Source organism: Mastomys coucha, unplaced genomic scaffold (genome assembly GCF_008632895.1).
Source record: "Mastomys coucha isolate ucsf_1 unplaced genomic scaffold, UCSF_Mcou_1 pScaffold6, whole genome shotgun sequence".
Classification (NCBI taxonomy): Eukaryota; Metazoa; Chordata; class Mammalia; order Rodentia; family Muridae; genus Mastomys; species Mastomys coucha.
In genome coordinates, this window is record NW_022196912.1 from 48,804,170 (window position 1) to 48,817,203 (window position 13,034).

General features: G+C 46.7%; 1 protein-coding gene across 1 annotated transcript in view; it reads right to left on the bottom strand.

Annotated features, from left to right (window-relative positions):
- Nucleotides 1–12,479, bottom strand: part of Cdhr3 (cadherin related family member 3) — a 61,402-nt gene extending 48,923 nt beyond the window's left edge. Inside the window, exons 1-4 of the mRNA XM_031357110.1 lie at nucleotides 12,333–12,479; nucleotides 6,489–6,691; nucleotides 2,954–3,119; nucleotides 860–957 (exon numbers count right to left, since the gene is read on the bottom strand). Of these exons, the coding sequence (XP_031212970.1) occupies nucleotides 860–957; nucleotides 2,954–3,119; nucleotides 6,489–6,691; nucleotides 12,333–12,420 (555 nt within the window). The 5' untranslated portion in view covers nucleotides 12,421–12,479. The remainder of the gene's footprint in view (nucleotides 1–859; nucleotides 958–2,953; nucleotides 3,120–6,488; nucleotides 6,692–12,332) is intronic.
- Nucleotides 12,480–13,034: the final 555 nt, after the last annotated feature.

Consider the following 13,034-nt stretch of genomic DNA (forward strand, 5'->3'; position numbering starts at 1 on the left):
GTTTCAGACCCCGTGGCTGCCTACATCGGTGCTGGAGATCATTCCCATGGATTGCTTGTTCCTGTTAGAAAAACTGGTTCTGTTGGAGCTGCAGGCCCACGGTGAATGGGAGCAGCAGGCTGTGGCGTGACCGATGGCTGACTGTCCCGTTTGAGAGTATTCCTCTCTAGACAGTAGAGCTGGGCCCCTGCTCTCTTGGTAAATGTTTCCCTCCCATTGTGTTTTCCTCCAGCCTGGTCCAGGCAGCTACAGAGCAAGTTCAGCCTGAGCCAAGCAAAGAGAGGCACCCTCAGAGGTATAGCTAAGAGGCTTCCCCTGGGGTGGCTGAGTCTAAAAGCCCCAGCTCCCAGAAGGAATCTGATTTTAAATGGGAGAGAGGAGACCTCAGCTGCCTCTCAACACTCTGGGTCCAGTCCCTGCTCTGTACCAAAAAACAAAACAAAACAAAGCAAACAAACAAAAAACTTGAGACTTAACTTTCCCTTAAAAAGAAAAATGTCTTGGCTACAATCTTGACTCCATCTCTTAGAAAGGATGCTAGTTCCTGGTTTGGGGTGTGCTTTAGTGCTTATGTTTAAAATAACAGATGGCTTTGTATCAGGATGAAAGCAAATGCTGCCAGTTTGTCCTGGCCTGGGCTGGGTGGCTGCTTGTGCAGCCTCTCACATGAGCAAGGTGTGCCTGTGCCAGCTGCTCTTCTGTTTCTGCTGTCGTGGGCACAGGAGCTCAACGAGATCACAAAGCACTCTGCACCTAGAGCCCCGGCCAGACCCGCTGCCTCTGATGTCCACCTGCCAGGCTTGGCTATCAGGTTTCTGCCCCAAAGCTCAGATGGACAGCAGCAGCCTAGGGTACTTACCCCGAGGGGTGTGTTCCTGCTTGTGTCTTCTGGGTCAAACGCCTCTACCTGGTAAATGAATCCAGGGTTTGTTCTTTCTATGATATAGAGGTTTAAACCTGTTCCAAATCAAAGGGGAATAAAAGTGTCTCATCAGATGGGGAACTCCAACACCAGCCATCCAGATGCCGCAACTACATGGAACCAACTAGGCTTGCTGGTATCATGGGGCAGAGAGCAGCAAGGATGAGACGTGGGGAAAATCTACTTGAACAGAGTTGTTCATGGCTATCTCTACAGTACTGGCTGTCAGGTCTTCAGTCGTCAGTCACCTCCTCCACTGGGAGGGACCCAGACTGTTGTTAGGCGGAGGGGGGGGAAGAGGGGTGGGGGGGGAAGACCAGGATGAGAGAAAAGATGGGAAGCCACCCTAGTGCCTCCAATGTGATAGCGGTCACATTCAGATCCATTTTCTTATTTTAAACTGACCCTGTGAACCACATTTGGATTCCCAGTGGAATGTTTGTGGTGAGTGGCCATACAGAGGAGCAGGAAAGAGAAGGAGGATTCTAAGGAAGTCTCAGAAGCTCAGAGAAAGGACCAAAGGCTAATGCCATCTGCTACAGTGCTCCTAGTGGTGAGGGGAGCAAGGACCTGCTGTAGGCTCTGGCCCACATGGCTTTCTGAAGAGTGGCTAAGGACATTGAAGAGAACATTCCTCGTGGGTACCATGCTGAAGATGTCATACCCATCCCCTCCTTCGTCCTCCTAACAGAAACATAGTAAGGAATACATTTTAATTATTCTGATAGTGTAATTAGGACTTTACAGTGGAGGAAACTGTCAGAAAGGCTGCAGTGTTGTCTCATGTAGTAAGTGATAGGGTCAGAATTCAGATCCAGCCTCAGGGATAACGTGGATATGCTGTCAACTAAAATAGGAAAGGGACTAGAGAAGGTTGGGAGTGGGGATAGGGTGAGGTGGGATAGAAAGAGTTTGGTTTGAGTCTTGCTAAGTTTGAGAAGCCTTTTAGAGGTCTAGGAGACACTGGGTAAAACAGATGGGTGGGTGTCTGAGTGGTGAGTTCAGTGGAACAATGGACTTGGGGGTTCTCACTGTACAGAGAGCACACACAGCCAGGAGCTTGGCGAAGTCTGATGAATGGTGCTGCTAGGTTCCATCATCCGTATTGTTTTTTTTTTTTTTAGTTTATTTTTTTGTTTTGTTTTGTTTTTTGGTTTTTCGAGACAGAGTTTCTCTGTATAGCCCTGGCTGTCCTAGAACTCACTCTGTAGACCAGGCTGGCCTTGAACTCAGAAATCCGCCTGCCTCTGCCTCCCAAGTGCTGGGATTAAAGGCGTACGCCACCACCGCCCAGCTTTTTTAAGTTTATTTATCATTAATGTCTCTTTGTGTATGTGTGAATACATATGCACGCCTGTGTGCATGATTCGTGTGTGTGTGTGCATACCATAGCATGCATGTGAAAATCAGAGAATAGCTCTGTGGGCCAGTCCTCTTGCCCTGCTTTTATGTAGGTGCTGGGGATTGAACTCAGGTTGCCAGGTTTGTATAAGAAGGTTCACCTACTCAGCAATGCCTCACCCCTATTTTTGTTTTGTTTTGTTTTGTTCTCTGTTTTTTGTTTTGTGATATTGGGAAGTGAACCCACGGCATGCGATGCAAGCCTCCCACCACCAAGCTACCTCCCCTCCTTTCCATCTCTGTAGAACATCCCCTGCCTGTCTCTCAGGCAGGCCCAGGGCACGAAGTGCCCACAGAGAGAATAAGACAGCTGGTCAATGGGTGCAGAATACGGTGACAAACCTATGATGGGCTGAGACCAGGCTCTTCTAAACTGCTCCAGGTTGGGGGTCCCCATGTTCAGCTTTCTTCTGGGAGCGAGAGGGACAGAGAGAAGCACAGATGCAAAGCTCTAAAAGCTGCTGGGTGTCTCGACTGGGCATGCGGAGAGAAAGACATCCCATTTCTCCCTGCTCGTTAAGCAGCTGCCTTCTCTGCAGAAGCAGCTGCTTGTTCGCTTCCTTTTTTTTCCTTCTGTTTGGCTGTGTCCCGCAGGGTCCTCCCTGATGCCGCTGCCTGGGTATGTCTCACCTTGTGCCAAGCTGCCTTGGAACTGAGGCGGCTCGTTCACATCTGTCACCTGAACAGTCAGGATTTGCACGTCTGTGACACCGGCGTCGTCCTTCACATAAATCTGCAAATCAAATATCGTGGGTCCTCTTTCAAAATCTAGTTGTTCTTTCCCAGTTGTGACAACCTGAAATGAAATGCAAGACTCTCAGCGTCCACGGGAAAGGCCTGCTTTGCAGGCAAGCATTCGGCAAGGGGCTTTTACTGAGAACGAAGCATCCCAGTCCTGGTGACTGCTCGTCACTCACTGTCAGAGGCAGCCACTCTTCTGCCTTAGTCATTTTAACACAAGCCCTGTGACACACCTCAGGAGCCCCTCCTGTGGGTGATGCTGCTTTTCATAGGAAAGAAAACTATTCTGGAGACATTCTGCTGTAATTAATAAGGGACAGAAAGACGCAGAATTTTAATACCTGCCGTACTTAGCACTATGCCCCCAGACAGGCCCCTCAGCTGTCTTGGACACAAGTCTTACAAGCCCAGGGACATTGCTATGGTTTAATTATCCTCTAAAATGCATGTGTTGATATGGAATGAGCAGTGCCACAGCTCAGCAGTAAGAGGTGTTAGTGGGTGGTGAGTGAGACGCTCTCCAGAGTGAACCAACGCTTTATCTTGAGAGCAAGCTGTTACAAACTCAGGCCAGTTTCCCCAGCTTTCCTTGTTTGACTCTCTTACTCCCTTTCTTGTTCCCTCATCATAGTGTTTTGGTTTGCCCTTGTGCAGCAAGAAGGCCCAGGAAGATATCAACACCTTGACATTGGACTTGCCAGCCTCCAGAAAGAGGAAAAATCACTTTCTTTTTTTCATAAGAAAAAACAAGTCTGTGGTATGTTGTTATCATAGTAAAAGTTAGACTGAGGCAGGCATCTGGGAATAAATCTCCTCTCCTCCCTTCATGTCTCATCTCCTCTCTGTCTCTGTCTCTCTGTCTCTGTCTCTCTGTCTCTCTGTCTCTCTGTCTGTCTGTCTGTTTGTCTGTATCTCTCTCTCTCTCTCTCTCTCTCTCTCTCTCTCACACACACACACACACACACACACACACTAATGTGGATTGAACCCAGCACTAGACAAATACCCTACTGCTGCACTCTAACTCTAGCAGGAGCACTGGATTTCTTCTAGAACTTTGGCTGCTACCACACCCAGGGTCGGGACACTCCTCACGGTGTGATAAAAGCACTTGGCTCAGGTCCCATTCCTCTGCAGAACTTCTGTGCAAGCCCAGGGGAGTTCCTGTCTCTTTAGCTTTTTCCTCATGTGATTATAACTCAGGAACTCATTCCCATGCTAAGTGAGCAACTCACACTTTGCAACAGAGATGAGGCTGAGGAGGGAGAAGAGTTTGCTGTGAGCTATCTCTGCTTAGAGAAGGCTGCATGGAAGAGGAGCTAGGTACCAGGTTTGACCTTGCAAGATCTAAGCTGGTTACAAGAAGAGATGACAGCCACAAATGAATGTGTACAGTAGAGGATGGGGGCAGAGAGAGGGACGAAGTGGCCTGGTGTCAGCAGACAGCCTGTCTATGGATAAGCCTCATAGCCACTCATCCAGAACTGGGCTCTCTATTCGTCTATGGAAGGTGAGGCAGAATAAATGCATCATAAGCAGAGGCTCTGTGCCGAACAAACTTCAAAGCTCGATTTCTAGTATTGTTGTTTTCCCATGCCTCGGTTTCCCCATCTGTAACATGAGAATAAAAGTAACACCAGCTTCATAAGGTTGTGGTGAGGTTTGCACGAGTTGACTCAAGGACTGTGCTCCAACATTAAACACTCTCTGCAAGGGTTGGCTTCCTGCCTGAGGAGTACACACCCACCTGACCAGGTTCCTGTAGAGACACTCCAGTGCCTCCTCATTTATATACCAGCTTCCTGCTCAGGCTCGAATCCTCCTCTGTGCCCCCAGTTAGATGGTCTTTTCCTTCCACATCACCCTTGGGAACTAGCTTGAACACCCTACAGGAAGCAAGTAGAATTCTCTCAAGTGTCCAGATTTTATAGCTTAGAACCAAAGAGATGGCTCCTAGCAACACGAATGGAAAAACTGTCTGTTCTCAGCAGTGGCTATCAAACGTTTATGTGGCTGCCTCTTGCCAAGCCAGTCATGCTATTTTATTTATCACAACTGTAAGGTGGTGAACATCTCTCCACTTCACATATAGGGAAACTAAGTCAGGGAAAGGGAGGGGAGGAAGGGAAGGGAAAGGGCTGTCCTGGGACACCAGAGGGGAATGGAGAGCTTCAATTTGACTGAAGGAAATCTGGCTGTAGAATTCTGGGGGTAAACAGTAAATTTGGCTTTATGTATATGGACTTTGACATCATCTTGAACAAAGCTGAAAAAATAATTTGGGTCCACAGTGCTCAGAACCGTTACTGGGAAAAAAGGAGTCAGACTTAAGCCATGGGAGGATGAAGGAGACAAAGGCCTTCACAGGACCTTGGAGAGTTCCTCTGCCGCTGCAGAGCCCTACCTGCTGTCCCTCCCCTGCCTGTATGGCTCAGAGCTTTCCTTATAGAGTCCAGGAGAAAATTCCTGGCCCATGACTAGTCCTAGAGGGCTGAGGAGACCCTTGGCTTGGCAGTAGTGGGGTCTCCTTGTGAATTAACGGCTTGTAAAGATGTTAAGAATGAGAGCTCCAGGGCTTCTTGCCCTGGTTTCCAGTCACAGCTCAGCTATGCATTAGCTGTGAAAGCTGGGACAAAACTACACAGTCTTTCTGTGCTTCGTTGCCTCATCTGTGGACAGGAAGGGATGTTAAATCACAATCATTGTACCTGGAGGATTTCAAGAGCAGGGGAATCATTTTCAGTGGTGTCCAGCACTCTGTAAGTGTGAGCATTTGGTAGGGCTTAGGGGAACAGACTAGCAGCAGCTGCTAAAAGCAGGCCAGATGTCACAAATAGATAGGCAGGGCAGCTGAGTCCTGGAGCCAGTGTCTGGATCCTAGGAACGTCTGTAGGATGATGACTCAAGGCATGGGCTCTACAGGGCGGCTGTAAGGCCTGATCTTCCTGCTTCTCTGAGGCCCTCTCTCCTAGTAATGTTGAGGATGAGCTGCGCTTGAGAATAGCAGAGTAGACTTCCTAGATCCTAGACCCAAATTGTCAAATTCACCTGTTAGATCTGGATCTAGGAAACAGGGTGTGAGGGTCGGGGTGGCGGGGAGGGGGGAAGCAGAGACAGAGCCTACAAGGATGCCTGGGATTTCAGACTTTGGAGATCACCATCCAGGTGCAGATCTAATTTTTATTGTTTAGTACAATAACATAGATACAACTTTTCAGCCAATTAGGATGCTGTTTCTTAATCAAGAGCCCAGGGGTATTTTCATGAAGATGAAGTGGCCATCACCCCGGGTTCAGACCCTTTGTTCTATCACACTGGTGGGTTTGCTGGGAGCCACTTTAGATGGAGTCCTGAGTATGGCTGGATCAAGATTCTGTGCATATCTTCTTTGCGGGCATGGGGGCACAAGTGAGAAGCTTCTTACCTCAAAGTTGGTTGCTGACAGTCTGTTCACCCTGAAGGCCTCAGTGAAGGGCTTTGGGTTGATTACCATGGGAAATCCCAGGATCACAGGTGACAATGATACTGATAAATTCACAGAAAACTTGTGCACCAACGTGGCAGGCGGAGCGTTCTCTGACACATTGCTAGTGGCAGGCAGGTGGATCAGGTGAAGAGCTTCTCCTCCTGTAGATTTAAACAGAGGCAAGGTAACATAAACATAAAGCTGTTGGCTGGAAACAGGCTCGTGGCTTGGCCTGTGACTTCATTTTGTGGCAACAAAGGAGACTGGTCATTCCCCAAGACAGAACGCTTTTACTAAGCACTGGAAGTGAAAACATGGGATCTTCCGGGAGCCAAGGAAACAGCCAGACCAAACAAGCATGAAATCGGCTGCCTCTGGAGAACAAAGCCTGCAATCCTCACCCCTCCTTGCTGCCCTCCTCCCTCTCAGCCTTGTTAGGAGCCAGGAAAGGAATCACTTAAAGGCCTTATCGTGCTAACGGCATTCTCTCTCTTGTAGGGGACCAGAAGATTCTGGAAGGTTCTTTTCATTCCTGAGGCACTGTTGGATTCATGAGGTCCAGAATCATGGGAGATTTCTCCTCAGCCATTAGCAATGTCAGGACAACGAATGGACTGTTGTTGGAGGCTGTTTTGGGGCATCCTTTAGAGGATCAGTCAGGATTTCTTGCATGTGATGAATCCCCATTTCACAGAAAAAATGAGAGTCAGGAGGGCACATGGATTTCTTTGGGTTTCACTAGAGATGGAGGATTTTATTATTTAAGTGAAACATATTTTATTATGCTTCTCCCAGGAAAGACTAAGGGCCATTGCAGGGCAGCTATGATACTATGCCAGATTTGGCCACTGCAGAGCCACATTCGCAGATGTTTTTACAATCTTGGTAACTACAGTGGGCTGGGGTGACAAATATCCTCCGAAGATTCATGTCCCACAGAAATTCAATGGCTCCCTATATGAAAAAAGCTCCTTTACAGGAGGTGTACATGCTGAATTAGGGTATCCACTTAGCCCAGTGGCCTGTCTCCCTATAAGCAGTCAGTTCATAAGTAAACATACAAAGTAAGAAGGGTATGGGGTAGAGGAAGAAGAGACTGGAAAGATGTCATCCTGGCCGTCAATAAATGGCTATCCACGGCAGCAAAAATATAAGCACAGAGTTGGACAGGAAGCTGGATACAGTGATACGGGCCAAGAATCCTAGCTCCTTAGTAGAAGGCTGAGAAGGAGGAGCATGAAAAGCCCAAGATGCATGGATGTACAGAGTGAGTCTAAGCCAATCTGGGCCATTCAATGAGTCTCTATCTCAAAAATAAAAAGGAAAGCTGAGGATGTAGCACAGAAGATGAGCACTTTCCTGCCACACATGGGGTCCGGGTTCAGGCCCTAGTACTACAAACTTATGAGCATGCAAAGAACTCTGCTAGGAGATAAGTCTGATGGGAGCCTGAAGCTCTTGATAAGCTTCACCTGGGTTTCCCCAGCCTCACCACCCAGTGGGGAGACTGCCACCAGGCTGCCAACCTTGGCGCATGCATCTCCTTTGACATACTAGAGAGGCTAGAGAAGCTGTTCCCCAGATGGAGAAGCTCTGTTGGCCCCGATGTTACTGGGATGGACACATTGGCTTTGTTGCATTGATCGTATCTTTGAGAAGACCTGAGTGTGAGATGAATTCCCTGAGAGAAATGGCATTCCAACTGAAAGAGCCTGGCTCCAAGATCAACATCCTCAGTCCTTCTTCAATGTCACACTTCGAATGACAGCAAGGGAGATCGTTCGGAAGAAGCAAATAGATCCGCTCACCTCAAGCAATTCGTATCAGGAACTGCTCATTCTGTTTATAGATAAAGGTAGGCTCTCCTTAGCGATGCCCTTGTCTGCTGACATTCATATTAGAGATATCCTATCCTTCTGATGACCTCTTCTCAGGATAAGGTCATGTGCCAGGATCATGAAAATGAAGAAGAAAAAAAAAACCCTTGGAAGCATTCACTGGAGATACTGGCAATAACGGTAGCCATGATAGAATCTACATGCCCCATTCTCCAGATGCCCTGCCAACAAAGAGGTGGGGACAGCGCTAGCAATTATAAAAATTAAGTGGCATTGCATGCTAACACAGTGAGTTTGTGAGGTTCAATATGCACAGCATTAACCCATTCATTCCCCAGGGAAGACTGAGGGATGTCCCAAGGCACCCAACTGAAAGTGATGTACCCAGAGGTGACCAGCCAAGCTGTAGCAGAGAGATGAGAGGCTCACGGTCAATACTCCTTTCTAAGACACATTTCCATCTTAAGGCTAGTCTTCTAGAAGGTTCTTTTGGGGTCTGGTGAGCGGGAAGGGGGCTTTAATGAAATTTGACTTACATATGTGCTTTAAGAATCAAATTACAACTGCTGCCATCTAACACACGGAAAAAGAAAAGGCACTTGAAAATGGATTAGCAGTCATAGAGCTGGCTGTGACATCTTGATGCGAAGCACTTGTTTCCCCTGAATCACAGCCTTTCAAGGAATGAGCCTCTGGGGCCTCCTCCTGAGAGCAATTGTTGAGACACTTGAAGAGTCCCTAGCTTTAGTTACTGGCAGAAAGCTGACCACGCTGAGCCCCCAGCACTAAGTGGCAATGCACAACCTTCTTCTCTAATTTACAGCTCTGCTTTTGAGACACAAAACAACCCTTGCATGAGAGGTGACTGTTAATCCATCTTTACGTGCCTTTTCTTTTTCCATGTGTCAGAGGACAACTTTGTGCATGCCGTGGCATGCCCCCTATTATATACACACTAATAATAAACAAGGAAACAAGGACTCTTCATTTTTTTTCCTTAATCAAAGAGTGCGGAGGAAGCCAGTGTTTTGAAGTAGAGATTTGAAATGGGAACCCTTCAGCTTCATTGGTGCTTAAACATATGACTGTGCTGGATTTCTGTGGGACTCCAGTGTCACCTCTCTTGCGGCAGTAGAAGCACCCAAATAAATGGCTGCTAATCAGGGTTCTGTTGCTAAGGAACACCCACAGGAGCCTAATGACAGAAAATCTATAATTTGTTTCAGAGAAAAAAAACTACTATAGAGCAAAAACATTAAGGAGACTCATCACAGCTGAAGGGTACCTCTTAACAAGAGATCCAGAGAGCCAGGGCCACGCAGGGATGTGTTGTCACTTTTTCTCTAAGGGCTTTGGCATAATGCACTCTCTTGGATTACAAACCACTGATGCATGCACAAATACTGTTTTTGAACTATTTTGTGGTGCAATAACAGAATGCCACTAGTGGGGCAATTTATAGACAGTATGAACATCTTTGGCTTATACTTATACATAAGGGGAGGTCCTAATTGAGGGTCGGTATGTGGTCAGGGCCTTCTGGCTGCTCCCTAATATGCCCTCTTCAAATGAGAAAAAGGCCCAACGTGCTGTTTGTTTGAGATGGGATCTCATTTTGCAGTTCAGGCTGTCCTGGAACTCACTATCTAGATCAGGCTGACCTCAAATTCATGGTAATTCTCCAGTAGGACACAAGGAACGACGTGGACCTCAGTATTGATTCTGACCATCACATCAGCTTGTAGTTAGCAAGAAAAAAGTTGTTTACTGGCTGGATGTTCGCCAGTAAATGTGAAAGACACACATGTATCAGACTCTAAAAAGATGATGTTCAACCCAACCAAATACATACAGGACACCATCATGATAGTGAGGGCCCTTGGAGCACTAGAGATGTGAAAATCTGACATTGTTGGGCTACATTGTAGTTGAAGAGACAGGATATTAGAGATGACTTGCAGAGCTCATGGCAGTCATCTGGGTATTGTACTGAGCTGTTTGAACAGAGGCAAAGGCCATTCCAGGGTGCAGTGGGAAGAAGGTTTATGATGAACCAGAGCAAGTGGGAATGACATAGGGGATGGTGCGCCTGACATGGGCCTTTAAGAAACTTCGGACCTAAGGAAAGAAAAGAGGAGGCTTGTTTGCTTACTTTAAGGCTGTTGTCATTCATGCTGAAGGCAGCTGCACATTGTCTGCCCGCATACCCAGAACCTCTACAGTTCTAGCAATCATTACAATCAGGTTCTCAAACTCACAAAAGATGAGAGAAAAAATGGACTATATCACAGAAGTCCATCAAAAAACTTGACGATGGAGGGCAATGCATAAGTGTGTAGTCTGTTAGGCCAGAGGAATGTGGGATGCACTTTTCTATAGAGAATCCCAAGTACACAAGTACTTGCAAACCTGTGCAATTTGTTTCTTCCACACACTTGATGACAGCATTCCAAATGACAGTGTTCAAGTGAAAGTCACTGACAGCATGCGTCTAACCTCACTCTTCCCCTAGTGACAATAAATGTCACCTCTTAACTCAATTATAGCGCAACAGCTCATATTTCTGTGGAACTTTCAAATGTTTCAAGAGCCTGGACCATTCATGGCCTGCTTTCACTCTGTAGACTTTCTGCCCTGCACAGCTAAGGCCTCCAGTTAAGGGGGGCCAATATTCGGAAGCACTGTTGTTGTTGTTTTTTATTAGCAGATCAAAGAAAAAAACCAAATATTCATTTTTATGGATCTTGAAAAAAGCATTTTGATTTAAAAATCCATTTTGATTTAGAATTAATCATCTAGATAAAGCCTTCTCCTAAACGTAGAAAACATTTCTACTGTACGCCACAAGTTAGCACCATGCCTTGGGCTACAAAGACAGGAATGTTCACTTTTCTTATTAGTTAAAAGTAGTCAGGAAGGACGGGCCTGGCAATTAGATAAGAGAAAGAAACAGTGCATACAGCAACCAGCACAGAGGACTACCAATGTTCATTCTCTTCAATCCTGTAAAGTGCAAGTGAATGAAAAGAGACACTGTTGGAAACAGTGAGATAACTCATTAGCAGCTGTCCATGCATTGTATGACAATAAGCAAAAAGATGAAAGAGAAAGAAAGACTTTATTTATAAAAGTAAGGAAAGAAAAATACACTCAAATAATGAGATCTGAATGTATATATATCCACATAAAGGAAACTAAATTACCTTTGAGGGAAAGAGAGGAAGATTTGAGCAAATACCTAGAACTACGATTGGGGGAATGAGTGGCATAAATGATCAGTGCAACCTTCCCTATGTTCCCAGGCGCTCCTCTAAGTATTTTACTATATAACTCATCAAGGAGGTAAGTTATTCCTAAATTAACCTGCAAATCTACAGGAGTGAATATATCTTGCATACATTACCTATTCAAAATGTAACACTTCATGTAAAAAGCTTAACTTCAACAATCCAAAGGTATTCTTAAAAATCATGCACCATTCTTGAAGCTCTTGAACGGAGAGAGAGTGTATAGGAAGTGTCAGGTGGAATCTTGGGTCTCTTTTCAGGACTGGCCTTTGCTCCTTTGGGAGACAATTGCCCCTCCATATCTGTTTCCCTGAAGGATGACTTGCCAAGTTCAATGCCTCTAAGAAGGACAAAGTCAGTCACAAAGACTGACTAGGCATCTGCATACAGCTAGGCTCTAAGAAGCACTTTTCCAACCTCAGTTCTCAGAGAGAGTCCTTGCACAGGCCAGTCCTAGCCAGTGTGATCTGTACAACCCTAAGCTCGGCCGGGGTCCTTTAGGTATGTCTGGCTCCAGGACCTTTGACCCCAGGGTGCAGCCTTCCCAGGGTCACGGCCTCTCACTCATCGCTGCAGAGAAGTCCTCACAGCAGTGAGCCTCACCATGAAATGGTTGTTCTGCAGAGCAAGCAGGCCAAGCAAGGCTTTGCAATACACGGGGCTCACAGGGCTCTTACCTGAGGTGATCCCTAGGAGAGCAAGGATAATGACTGTCCCCTGCATGCTGGATGGCTTCCTGTGTGGACGGCCACTGGGGATCTTCATCCAGTGTTCTAGCCCACATTTACTCTAGACGCCACAATTCTCCTTTCCCTCCTGACTTTGTTGCCAGGCAGGAAACCAAACAGAGGCTCTGATGGTAACTAAGGGAGACTCTAAACACTGTTGTCTGTTTGTTCCTTGATGACCTACACATGTGATAACCTGCTACCCAATAGGCCAGCTAGCCCATCCTAGTTAGCCCCAGGTCTGTCCCCAAAGTCCTCATCCATAAGTCTCCACAGAGAACTCATGGTAAGTGAAGAGGGCAAAATGTCCCACATAAAGAGTGGTCCAAGTTGCACATCCTTGTCATGAACACGGTGGTCGTCACTACCCCATAACCAAGCCTGTTGTCGTTTGCCCAGGCAGGGGCTTCAAGTGAAGGGGGGTCTCGACTGACCTGAATTGAGGCAAAGGCTCAGACTTGGAGCTCACTGAAGCTTGTTCTCAAGTCAATAGCTAAGAAGAGCTGGGACCAAATGGCTCCGTAAAGCAGACACCTGGTTGATGTTGCCCTTTGACGCTGTAAATGAGTTACTTGGCTGGTTGCTGTAATAAAACACCTGACAAAGGCAGCAGAAGGAATGGAGAGCTTAGTTTATGTCACAGTCATCGGG